Below are 21,478 nucleotides of genomic sequence, written 5' to 3'. Positions count from 1 at the left end.
TCTCCCCTTACATAGCTAACAAATTTCTCGAAAACTTTATTAGCGAGAGAGAAAACTTCTTCTCTTGTATAGAAAACTTCAGAGACATGATGTAAATTACACAACAAAGTTTCACTTGCATTGCAAAAACTTTTTCATAATTTTGACAATGTACAAATACCATTTACATTGATAAAAAAAAAAAAATTCACTTGTATTTTCTTTTGAGAAGTACATTTCTATCTATTATCTTACTTTTTTCACTAAACAATATAATACCAACTATATTTTACTAACTCCTAATACATTGCACCCTTTTTGATTTTCGAGGGAATATCACGCGAGCCCTCAATAGTGCACCGAGTCAAAAAGGACATACCTCGGTTGTTTCGAATTTGATTTCGTGTTGGCGCCCGCTGCACCCCGCGAAGCATAGCGAGATAGCTAGGCTGTCTGCAAGACGACTGAAATTGTATGCTTCAACAAGAGCCATGAGAAAGAAGGAGCTCAAGCAACTGAAGCTTGCGGTTCCCAAGCAGGAGACGCCCATTACCAATTTCCTGTAACAAATCTTACCATTTCTTTTACAATATGACTCGAAATTAAGTCGTTTGTTTATCTGCAATATCAGGCATCATAATTGTACACTACAATGTACATGAACGCTTGAAAAATCAGGAACTCTTGGTTTAGACAAGGTCCCACGGATCTCCATTTTCTTTTGTCACTGTTTTGAAATTCTTTGAAGCTACATTTTGCATTTCCCAGAACAATGTGTTACATATCTTAAAAAGTATACGTTACTGATTTTTTCTGCGGCTTAATCTTGACTTGGTGATGTATGCTATTTACATCCGTGTCAAAGCTCTAGAGTTTTTGGACAGTTGGAATGTTTTGAAATTTTACAGGGTTCAGTTATGGGTGCCTCTAGTGCGAGTTTGAGTATGTTTGGACCGCATTCTTAACATTTGTAAACATGAGTTGCACTGGAGTATATCCTATAACTATTACGCGGCACCCTCACATATGCCCGCTTGATTTATGGGCTTTATTGCCCTAGTGGTTGATCTGAACCGAAATCATGCCCTTATAATTGTTCTTCGCTTTCTTTTGAGTAGGAATGCCCTGAACAATTTTAAGGCGGTTTGTTTTAAACAGTAAATGTGGGATTTTTTTCTAGAAATGAACCATTCCGCAAGCATTGTGTCTAAAATTTCAGCAGCTTTTATATAATACTGATTAACATTCTACATTTGCAAATTCTGTTTGAATTACGGATGATGATTTAGTTGAGCTTGATCATTGTTAGGTAAGTCTGTCCTTTCTCTTCACATACGAGCTACACAGACTCTAATTACTATGTCACTGTCGGCACCTTAGATCACTTTGCAGATCTTGTCATTCTTTCGGTGTTAAGCATTTTAAGACAGAACAAGATACCAATAATAATGATTTCAGGTAATGAAACTTGCAGCAATTACCAATTACAACTAAAACACTCAGGGAACAAGAAATGATTATAGAAGGAATTTTGTAACCAGAGAGAAAATGCTCATGCAAAAAACCAATTTTTTATTATTTGAGACATAGTACGCAATGTTCTCTCCATGTGTTTCGATTTACATCAGCTGACTTTTTTTCTCATTCCATTCCTCTGTTTTATAACCATAGTCCTGCCTCATAACTCCTCCCGTGTGATGCATTCTCAAGAGTCAATACCTTCTTTCTTTAGGACTATTCCAACTGTAGTTGTGACAGCTGGATTTCCATATTGGCTTAGCTATAGTCCTCAAACTTAGAATATGAAATCTTATTTTGTATCTGATTGGTTTTTTAGCTGTTGATGGCACCCATCAATACTTTCATGAATGCACTCAACTTATTAATAGGAACACCCCGTGCAATTTTTCTTGTCCTATGCATGCTCTTCTTGCTGTGTCTTGAATGCTTGGGCTCCCTCTGCATCTTCTTAGGTGGGCCAGTTATTTGTTTGCTATTCCTATTCAATCTATCTAGCTTCCAGTAGCTTCCAGTTCTGATCCCGTCTCCTTTTGCTTTTCCTTCTATAGTGGATCTCTTTCAATCATGATTTTCTTTGTCAATATGAGTATGACAATTCTTGTTGCAATATCAATACTTAGACGTCTTTCTCAGCATGCTCTCCAACCGGGTTGCTTCTTCTTCCCATTCATCTCAAAGTACATGGATTTGGTGCAAGTCTGATTTGGGGATTGGATTATATTCATTTCCGATTGACTTTAATGTGCAGCTCCTGCAAATATCACTGCAGAATAGCCGTATCCTGCTAAGAAACATTTAGTGAAATGGCACACCTGGTCAATTCAAGAGTATTCTTTGAAATATTCCTGTGGCTTCTCTTGTGGGTGGTGCACCTTTAATTTGCTACAAATTGTAAGTTGTAGTTGCACCTGCCTAAAGTTGAAAAATTTCTCCTATAAGACACTCTTATTCTTGGCCAGCCAAATATACCTTGCACGAGGCTTAACGAGTGATAGGTTATTTCCATGGTGCTAGAGTACACTGGTATTATGTAAGATTATTCCTAAATTTTTAATATTATCGATAGTCATAGCTTGACTTCTTCACAGAGATGTACATGGGTATTAAAAAGTATCTTGTCTCATTATTTAATGCCACTGTGATTTAACTTCCAAATAGGTGTTTTGACATTGGTGTTTTATTGATTTGGAATTTCTAAATTGTCTCTAGTTTGATGGTGCCTTATGTTTGATATACATTCTAGATATATATTCTTTTAGATCTATAGAGTGTCCTCCCTCCAAGAATATTTGTTGTTTTATATTTCCTTTTGGCTTCTTTGGACATCTAGATATACGTTCATGTTGATTGTTTCCTTGATTTCTACTTAAATATGTATCATTATTATGCACTTGCTTTATTCTTTTTGGTGCCATCATTGCTTGCATATGTATTTAATGTATTTTTGTACACAATGTGTTTGAAACATATACCTTCTTGAGCTTGACTCAGGAAACTATGTGCTCCATAGATGCTCTTTAGGTGGTTCTACTCTGTTATTTTTCTTATCAGTAATAGTTTTTTGATTTTATTAATAATAAATGAAGAAACATTGCATTTGCAGTAGAAAAAATGCCCTAGCTTAATCAGCTCAATCGTCCACACGTAGTTTTTTGAGCAAAAATAACCCATCCCTAGGGCACCATTTACTGTCCTAACAATCAAAATTACATATTACATTCAGTTTTACATTATAAAAAACAGGCGCCCAATAGTGCTGTCACAACACAACCCACAAACATTCAAAAAACCGGTAAACTCTAACAAAAAGTGATTAACCACCAATGCTAAAAAAAGAACTAACCCTACTCAAAGAGAAACAAGCAGCATTGGAGAATCACAATCCAGTTCCTTGGTGCAAGATTCAAATAGGGTTCATTTCCTCCTCCCATGCGTCCTCAGAGCCATTTGTTCAATTTGGCCTCTGTGAAATCTTCACTACCTCCACCCGCCTCTTTGTGCTTTTGAAGCCGCTTCCACAACCTTTCCTCATCCTCCTCGGTCCAACTTGAAGCTTGTTTCATCATCTTTTCAATATCGTCATCCATAAAATGTATCATTACAACCATCTTTAATGCAAATCAACCCTTCTATGCCTCTCTAAATCTTCGTTTTTTGTACCTCTCATCAAATTGCCATGATGGAGCCTTAATTTTAGTCTCCATTTTGGGTTTGAAGATATTGAGGTAGTAGTATTGGCTTTTATACTTGGAAGTTTTTGGCAAGGAAGAAGGCAAGTATGTTGGTGGGGCGAGTTCTTGGAGAGCTTTCACAAACAACAAAAGTTAATTGCTTAAATGTGGATTTAGAAATAGAGGAATCTGTGTCATTTGATTCATAGGTAACTGGATACAATTTCTGTGCCAAGTCATCTCCAAAGCTTGATCTCCATTTGGAATCAGAAAGAGATATTTTCAACAGATTGCTTATAAAAAGGAAGGAATCGACAGGTCAAAATAAGATAGATATTGAACTCAGGTTGCCCATGTTCAATTTCAGTTCCCTTTAAGTGGGAAGAAAAACCAAGAGGGCCTAAGCATCAAGATCCTCATATGAACACGGTGACTCTTAGATTGTCTCCTATTAAAAAATTCAACAGTGTTGGAAGAGACACCAACTTGGTATCCATTTATCTCAGGACTCTCTCTAAGAGACTCAGAAGTATCCTGTAGCCTAGACTTCACACAATCAAGTTATATGAAAATCAAGAAGTCAAAGGTGAAGATGTCCTCCATTATCCAGAAGAATTCACATCGAGGTCACTCAGGATAGTAGTCCTTCTTCGTGCTGCAATTTTAGTCTCCTCTTTTATTGAAGAAACAACAAAAGGCTTTTAGCATCGTCTTCAGCAAGGCACATGCAAAATCCGATTATTGTTGATAACAAAAATCTTATCTTCATTCGTATCTAGCTTGGAACATATAGGGGAAAGGTGACAATCCCTGTGGAGAAGCCTTACAATGCAATACAATCATAACTTGGAACGAGAATGCTTGTTGAGATTCACGTGACAGTCTGAAGAACACTGGTTGATGGCAAATGCACACAATTCATGTGGATTTGGTGTTGTGTGTTGTAGAAGACTTAGGATTACAAACAAGGCACAGATTCTAAGTTGCATGAGTACCTGCCCCCCCTTCGCACCCAAAAAAGTTCGAACCAATTGGCAGTTCTAGTCCAGTTTGGACTTGGTTCAACCAGGGTGCTGTTTTGGCACTGCGGGTTCGATCGGGTTTGAACTAGGATCAAACCCAAGCAAACCAACTCCAAAATTTCAAACTCGCAGCAAATTGGGCCTTGTCGATGGTTGGAAAAGTGTTTTTTGGGCAAAAATTAATTTTTTTTTGGCGTTCACAAACCTAAAAGTTGTTATGAATTGCTTTTTGTGGGCTCTCATTGTCATTTTATGTTTCCACACAAGTTATTTTGTCTTAAGGAAGAGCACATAAGTTTTTGAGCAAGCATTCGATTGTGTAAGGAGGAGTTTGAAGATTGATTTGTTGGTGTTCTTCAAGTGTTTGTGCATCATTCATACACATTTGCAAGCTTGCAATGGCTAAGGTAAGATCTTATTCCATTTGCTATTGTTTTTGTTCTAGTTTTTCCATTTTTCCATTTCTATTTCAATCTTCCTATGTTCTTTTCCATTTTTCCAAAATTTGTCATTTTCTTGCATATAAATTATGAGCATGTAGCCAATTTCTTGCCATAGGGAAAGGATTGACATCTACCTCTTCATCAATAGGCAATACCGAACAAAGAATGGAACCCATCTTTGATTTTCCTCTATGGAAGTATGTAGACCTTATAAAACCCCTTCCAGGAGGTGGTGCATTCCGTTGGAGATGTCAGGTTTGTGGTGTAGAAAGAAATAACTCTTATTATCGTGTGGTAGGTCATTTATGTGGTTACACTAGAGGAGGAGTCAAGAAATGCCCTGGCAAAAAAAGTACCCCTATACCAAATGAAACTGTGTTAAAATATATTGAAGAGCATAAGGCGGCAAAAGAGAAAACGCTAGGCAACATAACTCAGTAGCAATAAAAGTAAAAGTAAAAGAGCAAAGGGAATGTAGCCCCCCAGATGTTATAGTACAAGACGACCCCTTCTTTAGTACCACAACAGACATTAATAGTGCCTCCTTGTACACAAAAGAAAGGGGCCTCTAGAAACTGCATTTCAAAATAAGAGTCGGGAAATTGTTGACATTAAGGTGGGAAGATGCCTGTATGCAAATGGGTTGTCCTTTAATGTTGTCCGCTCTCCATTTTGGAAGGACATGTTGAGGAGTGCCAATGAAGCTCCAAGAGGGTATTGTGGCCCTGGGTATGAGAAAGTGTGCACCACCTTGTTGGACCAAGAGGTCCAATGGATTGAAGATCAATTGAAGCCCATAAGGGACTTATGGGTCGAGATAGGGGTGATAATTGTTTTAGATGGGTGGAAGGATTCCAGGAATCGTCCCTTGATCAATGTCCTTGCGGTGTCCCCCAAAAGGGCACTGTTGTGAAAGCAGTAGATTGTGAGGGCAAAGTAAAAGATGGACTATTTATTGCTGATATCCTGATTGAGGCCATTGAACAAGTGGGTGCAAGAAACGTTGTCCAAGTCATAATGGACAACACAAATAATTGTAGAGCCGCTGGTTTGTTGGTTGAATCGTGATATCAACATATCTTTTAGACACCTTGTGTAGTCCATTCACTCAATCTTATGCTACAAAAGATTGGGAACCAAAATGAGTGGATTAAAACAGTGTATGAAGAGGCTGAGGACATCCAAATGTTTGTCATAAACCACCACATGACTCAATCTCTTTTCAGAAACCATTCATAATTGGAGCTATTGAAGGTAAATGAACTCAACTCAAGTTAGTAATTAATTTTTAATATTTGACAATTTCTGATTTTTTGTATTTTACTTGTGCAATGTATATATTTTTCTAAAATATGTATCTAATAGTTGCTTTTTGCTCTAATTTATGTCACAGGTTGCTGAGACCCATTTTGCATCACATATAATCGTCTTAAGATGACTTGTGCAAGTGAAATATGCACTTGAAGGTATGGTAATCAGCCACAATTGCGGTGTATGGAATCAAAAGAACATTGAAAGGGCAACAAAATAAAGGAGAGGCTATTGGCTGAGTCATGGTGGGAACGTGTGTAATATCTCCTTAAGATCACCGAGCCCATTATGAGCATGCTTAGGTACATTGACATGGATAGGCCTTGCCTTGGAGAGATATATGATGGCATAGACTCAATGTGGTGCATGAGCACTCACAATGAATGATGAATCACCAAGGTCCTAAGAATACTTAGATTAGGTTAGATCAATCAATGAGGCATCTAGACCAAATTGTAAAACCTAGTTCCAAGATTGGCAAAGTCATAAGCCCTTGGTCAACTATGGTCAAATATGGTCAAAGGGCCTAGAATCTTAGGATTTTGATTTATTTCATGTTTTAACATGTTGAGGACCTATTTGGGTCATTTGGACTAAGTTTTGTTAGTTCTAGTTGTAAGTTTGCAAAAATTGCACAAATTGCAAAAATTGCTAAAAAATTCTCAAGCAACTTTAGCAACGTTTTGCAAAATAATACAAAAACTTCCCCAACGGCCATAACAAGTTTGAAATGTTGTTATGACCATTGGAAGACCTATAATAAGCCCTTTTAGGTGGGTGATAGGTAGAGATAATGTACTTTCAACTTTCAAATCAATAAAATACCCTGTTTTTACTGCAATCAGCCTGCTGTCCTGCATTGCACGAATCTGTATGGATTCATTTGGTGTTCAAACTTACATTTTTGGATAGGTGGATGAAGCAGCTTTCCAATGCATCTGGTTTGAAGCCTCCATCTATCTCCTAACTCAAGTTATTGTCATTTGTCATGTCCCCTTTTCAAATAATTAAAAAAGAAAATCTTTGCTAAGGCAGGCGGGCCCAAGAAAGTGAAGTTTCGGAAAAAGGGGGTTAATCTTTGGAAACCGTTGGACTAATAAATGAAAATTATTATTAAAATAAGTTTCATTAACCCCTCTTGGACGTGAGTTATAGTTATGCCCTCTTTTAAGGGGTTTGGAGGCATTTTGGGCTCATTCCAGAACTTGATTTTTGCTCATTCTTTGTTATTCTTCAGAGGCTACCAAACCTGTGGAGAAGGAGACCCAAGAACGGGAGTTTGCAGGTTTCCAAGGAGACCCAAGAACGGGAGTTTGCAGGTTTCCAGGAAGGCTAAGGACGGGAGTTTGAAGCCATTCCATGTGCATGCTCATACAGAGTTTGCCTTTGTGCTGAACAGTGCAGATTTGTGAGTTTCCGGGTGTATTTTTGTAAGAGTTTGGTGTTTCCGGTTGAGTATTTCATATCAGTTTTGGTTGCTGCTGTATTTTATACTTTAAGCTGTTAAAATAGAGCTGAATATATATATTGGGATGTGATTAAACTTCTGAGATGGATTATTAGTGTTCTTGTGGTGTTTCCGGGCATATTTTGTGCTATTTCGGGAGCCCGATGAGCATAGTTTTGGTCCTACATTTTCGAGCTGTTGTGTAAAGGCTATACGGATCTGGAAATGTCAATTTGTAGGCTGTTATGCTGCTGAAAGTTCTGTAAAAATTTCCATTTTCAGATTCATTAATAATTTGTGAAGTTGTGAAGCTTTTAGCACTATTTTCAACATACCCGATTTGGGGTTTCTTGAGGAATTTGGTGGATCTTTGGGATATTAGCTGTTTGATTTTAAAGATCTGATTAGAGGTTGGAAATACCATATCAAATCAGAAAAGGGGACATTTCATCATTTTTGCACAAGTAGGTCCGGATTTCTTGCTAACCTAAGGTTTTGAAGGATTTTCAATCATAGAGAAGGATTTCACCATGGAAATCTAACGGCCATGGGTGAAATCCTAGCATTTGTAATGTACTTTAAGATGTAAGTGGTTTTAGGAATGTACATGCAGGGACCCATTAGAAATTTGATGCCCTTGGCATGCAAGACCCATGTGCATGCAAGGAAAAGAATGCAACATCTCCCACAACTTCAACCAGAATCAAGTTTGTGACTTGTCTAGGGTTGTCCTCACATGTTCCCATCATTGGTTTGCAGGATGGAATCCTAGAACATGTACTTCCTTTGTAAATGGAGGCCTAATTGCCCTAATTGCCTAGGTGAGAAGTTGAACAAAAGCCCATTTGTTTGTGTCATCAAACCTTGGTACCTTAGTATGTTTTGTTAGTCCCAAAAGGGTGTCCAGAACAGTAATTTGTTCCCTGGGTTGTGTGGAGATATTTCCTTTTAAGTCTAATTTTCATAAAAAAAGGGCTACTAGCTTTTTTGAGTGACTTAACAAAGCAACCATATGCTAGGAGTTACATAGTTGGCTGTTAACCATTGGATCATTCCATTATTGACCTAAATAGACCATTTACATGAGTATATGTCTACCCTGGTCATTTCATGAAGTTTAGGGTTGTTTTACCAAATTGAGTCAACTTGTGCATTTGTAATGTTCCTTACTGGGCATTAGCTTATAAACCTACCTTTTCCTATATTTTCCTCCCTTTTCTTCCAGATGAAGAACAAAAAATTATCCCTTTCACGACATTCTTTTTTTTTTTTCCTTTTTTTATTCGTATGATTTTATAATATTTCTTCCTGATCCCCCCCTTCTCAATATTTAAAATTTTATATATATATATGCATTTGGAGGTTCATGTCCTCTCATAATGAATATTGATTTTATTATATTAATTATATTTTATTAATAATATAATTATATTAATTATATATTATGTTATTAATATAAATTATATTTCTTATATTAATATTAATACTAATACATATAATACATAATGTACCTACTTTATGTATTTATATTATTAATCTGAATATGATATGTACTTGTCATAGTAATATGCTATATCATTATTAATAATATATTATTATTATTTATTTAATTATATGGATCTTATCGATGGGGACATCACAGTCCTCCCCTCTCAAATTTGCTTGTCCTCAAGCAATTTATAACTCAAATTCATTCTTTTCCTTGCATATGTGTTAAGCACTTGCAAAGTTCGCATGTTAGTAACCAAAGAGAGAACATATGATTGAAGACACAAAGTTGACACATGAATGCATGAATACACGATGCAAACACGATGTAGACACATGGATGCAGGAAGACATGAAGAAGACATGAAGCAAACACATTGATGCATGAAGACATGATGTAGACACATAGTATACATGTTAGAACATTGCTTAAAAGGTAAGGAAATGTTTTACCACTTTGATCGTGAATGTCGTGCTCCTTTCTCTTGAAATAAAAAGTTCTTGAAGATGCATATTTTCTAGTACTATAATAGGGTGTATAATTCCATAGTGGATGGAAGATTTACTGTGGCTCTGAGTTTGGACACGCTTATCTTGGGGCTCCCTCAGATTTTTAATCCATATTGGGATTCTTGCACCCCAACACGATTGATTTACTCCTCCCCTTGTGCACACTCCCTACCCACTAGGAACATGCTTAATTTTGACATGGATGGAAGATTTACTGTGGCTTTGAGTTTGGACACGCTCAACTTGGGGCTCCCTCAAAATTTTAATCCATGTTGGGATTTTCTTGCCCCAACGCAACCAGTTTACTCCTCCCCTTGTGCACACTTCCTACCCACTAAGTACATGTTTTAGTTTCATTATGGATGGAAGGTTTACTGCTGCTCGAGTTTGGACACGCTCAACATGGGGCTCCCTCAGATCTTAAAATCTATATTGGGATTCTTATGCCCCAACGCGATCGATTTACTCCTCACCCTGTGTACACTACCTATCCATTATGTAATAGGTTGCAAATATCCCCTTCTGAGACCTTTTTGAGACCGATCTTGTCATGAAGTTTTCAATATAAAATCCTGCTACTAGGTACAAAAATCACCATTTTAATGAATTTGCATGTCTCTCTTGAGTCATCATCACGCGGAAGTAGCATATTGTTTATGCTAATGATTGCTTGGTTTTTTCTTTAAGTCTGTTAAGTGACTTTGTATTCTTTTTAGATTATTACACATTTTAAACTTGTTTGAGAAGTGATGATGGTGTCACTTAAACAACTTCATTACTTGCATCAGAAAAGTTACCTGTGCAGACTCGTGTTGTTTGTATCATCAATCAACAAATATTATTTTCATCTGTTGCTATATAATCATTTGGGAAGTACCATTTGGAGCACTTATATAGATTGTTATCTTACTGATCATCATGTTTTGAAAGGAGAATCATCATATATAGGACCATATCATTCATCGGTAATTGTTTGCATATTCTTTGTCCTTCAAAGATGTTCATGTTCATGATTTCTTGATATAGCCTTCATGTTCTCTCTCTATCCAAGGAAAATGGTGGATGGGGCTCATACAAATATTTTGTTTTTGGGTGGATTTACTTTCCAGTCTACATATGTACTTCTGCATGAAATTGCTTGATCTCTTTATACATATTTTCATTTAATACTTCATCAACCAATGGTGGTCCCATTATTCATACTTGGCATATTGTTTGTCTTAAACCATTTTTCTTCATTATTATTTCATTTCCAAGTATTTGATTTGATTTCTAAGTATTTGCATGTCGAATGGGATATTGATATTTTTTGTTTTCAACTTTCCTCATTTTCTTCGCTGTGATTGCATATGTCCCTTCGATTCAATCGATGGTTTTCCACCTTAGAAATAGTGATATCATTTAATCGCACTTAGTATGTTTGGTTAGGGGTACACATCATCCTCACGAATTCCGCTACACTCTTTTTAGGGTTTATTTCCATTGGCGTGCAACTTTTCACTTCCTTCAAATGCTCATATGCATTTGGTTTTCCTATTCCTCTAGCTTTATGTTCCAGACATGTACACTACAGAATTTGATTGCATTCATAACACAAACAAGCTTCTTCCTCTGTCCGACATATTCAAATACTGTATAACAAAGGTTCAGAGAAAGAAGCATTCCTTTTTCTTTACAAAAGGATATGCACAATTAAGATCCCGGTATCCTAATTAATTTATGCTGGCCTGCATTGTGAATCGTGCCCATTCTTTGAAGATGAATCTCAGCGCGTGTTTCATGGAATCAAATCTGACGCATTACCGTTTCGAGGGGTTGTACCTCTTGTGTAGCTTGCAGTTGGGCAGTTCCTCTCATGTGGTCCTAACCAAGGAATGTTTGACTTCTTCTGCCTTAGTTGGCATCTTAACCGTTATGAGCTATTGTAAATGCCAAGATAGAATCTAGATCACATGTTTATAGTAGTGCAAGACTATTTTTCCTATTTGAAAAGTAAATACGATGACATTTTCCATGTCCGAAGAATCGATACGGTATCCTGGAAAATGAGAGGCTAGATTTTGTTCAAATGTCTTGCAAGGCTATGAGAAGTTCTCTACTAGAAGAGTTTTGCCTTCTTCGATCACTGGAGCATTTACAGATAGTTGGTTGTCGAAGGCTCAATTGGCTGCCTGATAGGTTCGGCAATTTGACAAGCTTGCGGCATCTAGATTGGAGTGGTTGCTGTAATTTGATGATGTTGCCAGCTTCATTTAAACAACTCATAAATTTGCAATATATAATTAGTGAATGACATTGAAGAATTAAATCTTTCCATCCAAAAGCCTTCATTCAATATTATATCTGGTGTTGGTGTCAAGCAACATTTCATTCAGTATTATAGCCGCCATTAATAACCAATCTAGTCTTTAGAGTATAAATAATTTGAACTCCTGTATATTTGTAATGTACATCGCATATCTAATGTGATTTGATATCAGGATAGTCAGAGAATATATGTACACTTGAATCACTTTTAATCAGGCCATTTTCATCAATGATTGACTAAAGAGTAAATGACAATTCCACAAACTTCAACTTATCGCTGTACTCGTCAATTGATTCGGCAGATGACCAGAATGAATCTCCAATAACTAAAAATGACTGTATAGAAACAATAAGGACCTTCTTATGCTTTATATTCCATTTAATTACCTGTACCTTAGAAATTGGCGTAGCATTTTTGTCCCTTATCTAGACACTAACTTTGCATATCTTTTTTCCTTTTTTCCTAGATTGTTAAATCAATGATTCAATTCAACCCCATCAGTTTGCAATATATATGTAACCAGACATCAAATATAAAGGTTGAATGGCTCATGTTGGGTGTTCAAATCAACATGCATATTCTCAACTATATTACTATATTTCTAAATTCATTGATATTGTTGATCTAACTGTAAATTTCTTTCACACAAGATGGCAAGATCATAGCTCTGATACCATTTGGAATGTCCCTTACTGGGCATTAGTTTATAAACCTACCTTTTCCTATATTTTCCTCCTTTTTCTTCCAGATGAACAAAAAATTATCCCTTTCTCGACATTCATTTATTTTTTTCCTTTTTTTATTTGTATGATTTTATAATATTTCTCCTTGATCCCCTCCCTTCTCAATATTTAATATTTTATATATATATATATGCATTTGGAGGGTCATGTCCTCTCATAATGAATATTGATTTTATTATATTAATTATATTTTATTAATGATATAATTATATTAATTATATATTATATTATTAATATAAATTATATTTCTTATATTAATATTAATACTAATACATATAATACATAATGTATCTACTTTATGTATTTATATTATTAATCTGAATATGATATGTAATTGTCATAGTAATATACTATACCATGATTAATAATATATTATTATTATTTATCTAATTATATGGATCTTATCAATGGGGACATCACAACATTGTGGGCAACTTGTGATAAGTTGTCTTGTTCATAGGGTTCCCTAGTGATTAGGGTTTTCCTTGTTTGGATGTAGGGTTGTGATTACTTGATATCATCCATGAAGCACTTGTGATTGGTGCTTGCACATTTTGATCATCTTACCAAGATATTTGGTTGGAGGACTTCAGTGAAGAGGGTTTTTGGACCAGTTGATCATCCATTGATCGATCCCACTAGGCTTCATTGCATCGCAATGCTTGAGAAGATCAAGCAAGTTATCAATGAGAAGGAGCAAGATTTGCAAGAGACCTTTTTCAAACAAGTGCAAAAAAATATTTTTGACAGATGGAACAAGATGACCACTCCATTACATTTGCTTGCCTATGCCTTGACCTCCAAATACTATAGTTCACAATATTGTAGTCTACTAGGAAGGTTGCCACCATATAGAGATATGGAAGTGTTTGACAGGTATCAGGCAACATTTAGAAGAATATTTCCTCATGATGATATGAGAGGTGTAATCATGGATGTGTTTATAGAGTTTGTCAATGCTAGAGGTCTAACTAACAATGCTCTTCATCATTAGTTCAAGAAGGATGCTCATGGTTGGTGGTACCTCCATGGCCATAAATTCCAAACATTGCGACGCCTTGCAATCAAAGTTATATTACAAGTAAGTTTAATTTATAAAAGAATAGCTCACTTTATCTTCAAAAGAATAGTGACTAGAAAGTGGTTTTAATTTTTTTATAAGATTAAGTTAATTCTTTTTTAATTGCTTACCCTATATTGTCTTCATAAGTTGCTAGTTCTTTTGCATTATAAAGAAATTGGAGCACTTATTCTTTCATCCACTCGGTGAAGCGCAATAGGTTGCAATAAAAAAAAAGCAGAGAACCTGGTATTTGTGCATAACAACTTGCGCCTTCTTTCGCACAAGAGTCAAGAACACAAAGAAGGGGAGACAGAGAAGTGGGATGTAGGTGCAAAGATTGCGGACTTGGATGCTTCCATTGCTTGGCTTACAATTGATGATTTTGATGACTTTGATGTCAATATCATTGTTGCTTCTGCTGCTGATCCCATTGGCCTTAGTGCAAGTAATACCAGAGAAGAAGAAGATGAATATGAAGAAGAAGATGAAGATTGAAGAACTTAGAACTAAGAATATTAATATATTTTCATTCCATTAGTTAAACAATGAATATGAAACAATGATCCTTGAACTTGATATTTTAAATGTTTTGAATCTTTGATGTTGAAGTTGATTGAACTATGTTACTATATGATGGTATGATCACTATGATTACAATTTTAACTGTTTATGCTGTTTTAAAGTTTTTGTTATTTAAATGTGTTTATGCTACTATGCTACATTCTAATTTTAACTCACGCTTCATAAAAATGTATATATATATATATTATAATTTTTACATATTTTTGTATTAACAAACCCAAACAAACCAAAACCCCTTTCCAAAATTTTGACTAACTTGCAAATTGGTTCTCGAACTTTGAACTTGGAATTGAACCCGAACTGGCAACTTAGCACAGATTGATTTACTGAGTTTGTACAAGAAATGCTAGTGTAGGTGGGTCGCTATAATTCACTATGGCTTGTGCACTATTTTGGACGCCATTTCTAGCAGCTATCAACACATCAAAATGTCAGAGAAAATGGATTGATGTTTTGCATAGACTGATGATATTGCTCCAATATTGAATATTAGATGAATAGAGCCTATTAATAGACGAGCCATCACACTTGGATATGTTCTGAATGGCTAATGGGAGCGGATTTGAATAGTCTTGCAAGCAAAGGGGAATTTCTGAGAGCCGAAGAACTAGTCATCCTTGCGTCGTTTCATCAAATGTTGAAAGAGTTTGTAATAATCAGGAGGCATATGGAACTATGCTGATAACAAAAGGTTAATAGTTATGAATAAGACAAATTAAAGCTCTCTATTAATTGGAGAAATTAAATTATAAGGTGTAATTTAAGGGATGTAAGTTTATAATGAAAAGTCACATCCTTCAAATAAAAGGATATAAATAGAAGTATTATGCGAAAAAGAGGGGAACAAAAAAAAGACATATTTGAGAAGGAGAGCATTTTAAGTGATATATTTATTTGTAAGGAGGAATGTAAATATTAAAGCGCAACTTTAATATAAATTCAAATATTATATTTTAATAATATATACAAAATCTATTGTCTATAGATATATGAGGCAAAGAGATTAAATTTGCAGTGTGGATTTGTCCTTTATGATCAGTAAGATGATTATTGAATTATTCTGACACAACTTATGCATTGGATTTTTCCTGCATTCTTTGTTTGACAATCAGAGATATTGCGAAACAAGTTTATGTTTCATCATCTTTGTCTAATTGGATTTCCATCGAAGAAGTTAAATTCCTCTTGGACTAACACAAAATTGCATATACGATTTGTCTTTTGTAGAGCATAGGAGTAATTGACAATACTTAAATAAATACTGTCTCATAATGTTTTATGTAATAATCCTTGTTGTAGTTGACTTTTTTGCCTGGATAAGCAGAGGCACTGGTCTTTTAAAATCACTGGGATATAGTTATTGGATTTATAGTTGAAGTCAGAAATCTATATATTTCCTTCTTACAAGCATCAAATTAATTATTGATAACCTTACATAAACATTCAACCATTTTAAGCAATCACATAACTTCATATCAACTGAGTTTGAGGATTTTGCCAATCGAATAACTCACAAAGACTAAATTCGCTATATAAAAGCTTTGAGCAAGGTGATCAAGCTTGAATTGAAGGTTTACCTGCTTAGGTGTAGCGAAGTCTAAAGTCTAGGGAAATTTGGGTCATTCTCATTTGTTGGCCAAAACTGATTGAGAAATCCTATTGGAGAATTGACAAAGCTCTTGGATTTCCAATCTGTGGTTTTGGGAACCAACACGCCACATGAAGGGTGTGTACTTAGTCCCTTCAATTTTCCCCATTCCACTCTGTTTGTCACCTAGATTGATTCCAACCTAGAATAGATTTTTCCATAATTTCATCCAAACCTCCAAGTGCCTCTCTTGATACAGTGGTTTTTCACTATCAACCAAACAATTTGCTTGTCTTCATCCAGTTGTAAGGCTTACACCATTATCATTGAATAGATGTTTGTATTGGTTTGATGTCGATTTTCTACCTGGTGAAACATGTGGCCCAATAAAATCAAAACACTTTTTGAGAGTTTTTTGTCAACAAAATTAAAGATCTTATCAATCCTTTTCCTTGTACTCTCTCCATGGTAGGGATTCTATTGTTTTGGACAAGTGAGAGTAAATGAAGTTTTCATCTCCACAGATACTTTAGAGCTCACCTTCAAGTTAACAAAAAGCTGTAAATGAAAAGTCCCATTGCCATGTTTAAATGCAAATTTTTTTGGCCTTACTTTGTAATAAATGCCATGTATACCAATGGTTACATGGCATTGGCACCTTAAACCAAAAATGAGCTCCAAGTTGTACACCGTGTTGTCTTGCATTTTGTCACTACAAAATATAGGTAATAGTACAATTTTTTTACAATAGAGTATCACTTTTCTCTAAGATAATTCATTATTTAAGTGGCCAAGGTTGACCAACCAATTGTTCCCAATTCATATAATGAATCCTTTTACTGAAGGCTATCGTCAAGTCCTTTTTTCGTTTTTAAAGTTTGTTAGCCTATACTTGATTTTTGAGGCCTTCGAAGTCTCTTTTTGCATTTTTGAGTGTTTGTTTAGATTGTTTTGATCTTTTGGTTTCCTTCAATCTCTTGCTTTTAGTTTTCCCTTTGATTAAATATCTCTTGGGGCTTAATTGGAGTGAATGAATGAATGAATGCTTTTTAATGACGTCTACCAGACCAGAGCAGTCTAAGGGACCGAAGAACAACCACACTAGATAATTTCTGAATTCCTTTCCATTACTAATCTTTTGGTATGTATCTTAACCAAAAAACAAGCAGTCTACTTTATCTTATCCCCTTCAAATAAACTATTCATGTTGTCCGCCATTAAGATAGCATCATAGAGAGATCCGATGTCCTCGTATGCCGCGCATTTTGAGAGAAAATGCCATTCTGTTTTAATTGCTCCAAACCTACAAAATATGCAAATTCTCTGCTCCCAAGTCTCTTTGGGCCTCTTCCATCTTCTTGTCTTGCACCTAAGGTGATGAGATCCCATCCTCAGTTGTGCCACTTATAACCTTGTCTTTCCTTTAATAGCAGCCCCAAGGTACGCTATTTCGCTAAGTTCCCCGGTTGGATTAAATTCTTTAATATAATAGGCATTTTTTCTGCACATATTATTGTTCCACATGGCATTGTGAAATTTCCCTCTGACAAACTTTCTTATGTCCACATTTGTGTTCGCACAATCTTGTAACTTGATGTTCCATTTAGCCAACCATTTAATGTTTTACTTCATCCATGCTTTCTTCCTTCGGTTAAGAGCCTCTCCTTTCACTGTTTTTGGCCAACGATGATCTTGCATGTTTTCAATCTTCTTTAAGTAATTAAGTAACCGGATTACCGCTGAAGCCTCTAATGGAAAAGCCGCAGCCTCAACCACAAGAATTTCATAAGGCATAGAACTCTTGACTTTGAGATTGCTTGTGATTAATTGCTTCTGAATTCTCTCTGTTTGTCTCTAGCCCCATTTTGATGTGCTGCCCCCCCCACACCTCGTAGCCATAAAGAATCACCGGTGTGATCAACAAACCAAAAAGAGTCTTCTTGGTTTTCTAGTCCCATAGTTCCATTGTCCTGCATCTATTTTGGAGTAAAAATGAAGCTTTCTAGCCCCCTTGAATTCTTTTCGCTCTACAAGTCTCCCAGCTGAGTTTATAATGGAAGTCAATCCCAAGATATTTGTATTCTTTCACAATTTCCAGCGGTTTGCTTTCAAACATGAATGTGATATGCTTTTCTTCTCTCCTTAAAGAAAAAATCATGACTTTGGTTTTAGTAATATTCACCTGCATCCCAACTTCTTGATAGAATTGCTCTAAGGCCCCTAAATGATCTCTTTGCCCCTGTGTCGTTTTTGATATCAAAATAAGATCATCAGCATACAAAAGAAACTTCACCACGTACCTTGCCAGGTGAACATCCTCCCCCTTGCTTTTATCTAACCAAGCTTCTAGATTATTGATGTACAACCCAAACAAGGTAGGAGATAAAAGGCATCCTTGTTTAACGCCAATGTCACTCCCAAAACATTTTGACATTGCCCCACTAGTTCTCATTTTAGCTGTAACTCTGCCATATAATCTATGCACTGCTGCTCTATACTCCTCCAAAATCCCCAAATCTTTCATTCTATTCCATAACTTGTCTCTAGGCACTGTGTCAAAAGCTTTCTTGAAGTCTACAAAACAACAGTAGGCTTCTTCTCCTTGTTTGTCCGACACTTTCTCTATCATGTGCCGAAGAGTGATGCAATGATCAATTGTGAAGTGTTTGGATCTGAAACCGGCTTGCCCTCTTGCTCTCTTACCTTCCTGTTTTGCCCATCTGCCGATCCGACGTTCTACCATGCTCCCAAAAAGTTTGCCCAAAAGTGGGTTAACCATAATAGTGCGGTAATTTGATGGATTGTTGATATCTCCACTCTTAAAGAGCGGAATAACCACACTAGTTGTCCAATCTGATGGGAAACTCTCACAAGTAACACTATTGAAGATATCTTTTATATGAGGCACAAGGATTTCTACTCCCCATTTTAAAAATTCAGCTTGCAACTCATCAATGTCCCTAGCTTTACCGTTTGCTAGAGTCTTTATCCCTATTTTGATATCCTCAATCGTGAAGATTTTCTTCATTGAATTCACAAATGGAGGGGTGTTATCCTCTTGTGGGCGCTCATAAAGTTGCTTAGCATACTCAAGCCATTGAGCATCCGTAATGCTGTTATTTTTTTTTTTGCCTGTTGCAGCTCTCTCCAAAACTTCTTGGGGTCATGTTTTCTGAGGGATATTAACTTTTGCCTTTTAGCTGTGACATACTCTCCTTTTTTTGTGTGAATAAATATTTATACCATTTCTTGAGTTCTTTGTTTGTTTCGTTCCCATTCAGGGTTATTAGTCAAAAGATATCAAGGTTTGAGTGTCTAAAAAGTGGGTTCTCCAAGTCCAATTGCATATTTAAAATCTTGATGTTATATTTTAATATTGAGTTGCACTTTTTGAAAAATATAGCTTAAAATGACTTTATGTTATGTTTTTAATTTATTTTATCACTTAAGTAATTTAAGTGACTATAGTGCACCTTATGTTATATTTTGATGTTGAGTTGCTTTTTGATTTTTCATTGAAGTGACTTGATGCAATATATGTTCTAATATAATGTTGAGATTTACTTTACTGTTTTATTTAAATTTTTTAAAGTGAAATGTTACTTTTTGAATAAATTTACACAATATGTAAACTATATAGTGTAAATATTGTATTTGACCCCTTTAAGTGATATTCGTTCACTAATCAATTAGACATGTGCTAAATAGAAAACTTAAGTAATGCAACTCCATTTCATGTCTTTTTTGAAAAAAGATACATGCAAATGCATCTAGAGAGCCTGATTTTCTTCTTACATGCAAATGCAAGTGACTAAAATATGGAAATGCCTCCTAAGGGGGGGGTGGGGGGAGGATTTTGGCTTGGACGCCCAAATGCATGTAAAGTCAAAGTTCATTTTCAAAGCATGCAATGACATTTGGAGAGTGTGATTTTGCTCTATGAGTGAAAAATTTGGACTTAGGTAAACTAAAACATGTCAAGAGGTAGGCAAAAAAAAGTAGTTTTGAAACATGTCAAGAACTCGAAGAACCACAAGAACCCGATTGACATCATAGGCAAGCTTTTCCAGCAAAAATGTTACATGTAATGCACTTCAAGAGTGCAATTTTGGCTTAATGCTCATGCAAGTGCCTTTCAAAATCACGATTTTCGACTTGAAGGCCAAAAACGCCCAAACACGTCATTTCAGTGCATTTTAAAAACATGTAAAGAGGCTAGGAGAGTGTGATTTTCCTCTTGCACTCAAAATGGCTACATGTAAATGAATATGAAGAACATATTTCTATTTTACATGCAACATGTTATGTGCATTTGCCCTCCAAGAGTTCGTTTTTTCTCTCCAAGTAAAAATGCTTGGACTTAGGCAATGCATTTGCATATTTTAAAGCATGCATTTGCCCTTCTAGAGTGCGATTTGCATTGAGAAACCTAAAAGCATGCATTTTGCTTTATGTGTTTGGTGTCTAAGACCACAATTTGCCATTATGCAAAGAGGTGTTGCATGTATTTGTTGTTTGAGACCGCAATTCGCCTCTCAAAGGTAAAAATACCCATGTATTAAGAACTTGATTTTGCACAAAGAAGGGAAAATGCATTTTCAACACATTTGCATGTGTTTTCCCTTGGAGACCACAATTTGCCTTATTGATGCATTTTCAAATATGAAGATCCTTCTCATAAGTGCGATCTGCACTTACGAAGACATTTGCGATCACATTGGCAATCCCTTGCACATGCATTTGGATCTTGCAACCACGATTTGAAGCTAAACTTCATAATTTTCAAAGACATTTGGTTACCACATGCAAATGCACTTGGAGAACCTGATTTTGGAGAATACAAGTTCATCCTAACTTCTCTTTCTTCCATATTTTGCTCATTGCTCTTCAAGTAAGTGTGAGGATTTGATTTTGCTTGCATTTCTTGCTTGTTTTGCTAATTTATTGCATATTTTGGCTCATTGCTATCCATTTGTTCAAATACAGCCCAATTTTTTTGCATTAAATTATTAAAGAAGCTTGAAATCTTTATCTTTGTTGCAAATGCAAAGCTCTTTCATCTCAAAAACGAAATGGCATACAAAGAGGATTTGAGTTGTCAAAATTTGAGTCAAAGCAAGAGGTATGTCTTTCCTTTTTATTTAGTTTTTGTATATATCTTGGTGCTTGCTTTGGTCTATTTTTGGAGAAAAGTTGAGGATTTTCACCCAAGAATGCAAGTACATATCCATGCTTTCATCTTCCATAATCCATTTTTCCAAATGCATTTCAACTCCATTTTCCTACATATGCAATTGCATCT

General features: G+C 35.7%; 1 protein-coding gene across 1 annotated transcript in view; it reads left to right on the top strand.

Annotated features, from left to right (window-relative positions):
- Positions 1–356: 356 nt before the first annotated feature.
- LOC149552239 (mitogen-activated protein kinase kinase 6-like) overlaps positions 357–21,478 on the top strand; it is a 134,514-nt gene continuing 113,392 nt past the window's right edge. Inside the window, exon 1 of the mRNA XM_089787761.1 lies at positions 357–541. Coding sequence (XP_089643887.1) covers positions 471–541 — 71 coding nt within the window. The 5' untranslated portion in view covers positions 357–470. The remainder of the gene's footprint in view (positions 542–21,478) is intronic.

Source organism: Cupressus sempervirens, chromosome 6, assembly GCF_028749045.1.
Source record: "Cupressus sempervirens isolate cs-2001-9-10 chromosome 6, ASM2874904v1, whole genome shotgun sequence".
Classification (NCBI taxonomy): domain Eukaryota; kingdom Viridiplantae; phylum Streptophyta; class Pinopsida; order Cupressales; family Cupressaceae; genus Cupressus; species Cupressus sempervirens.
This window is presented reverse-complemented; position numbering and strand designations above follow the sequence as displayed.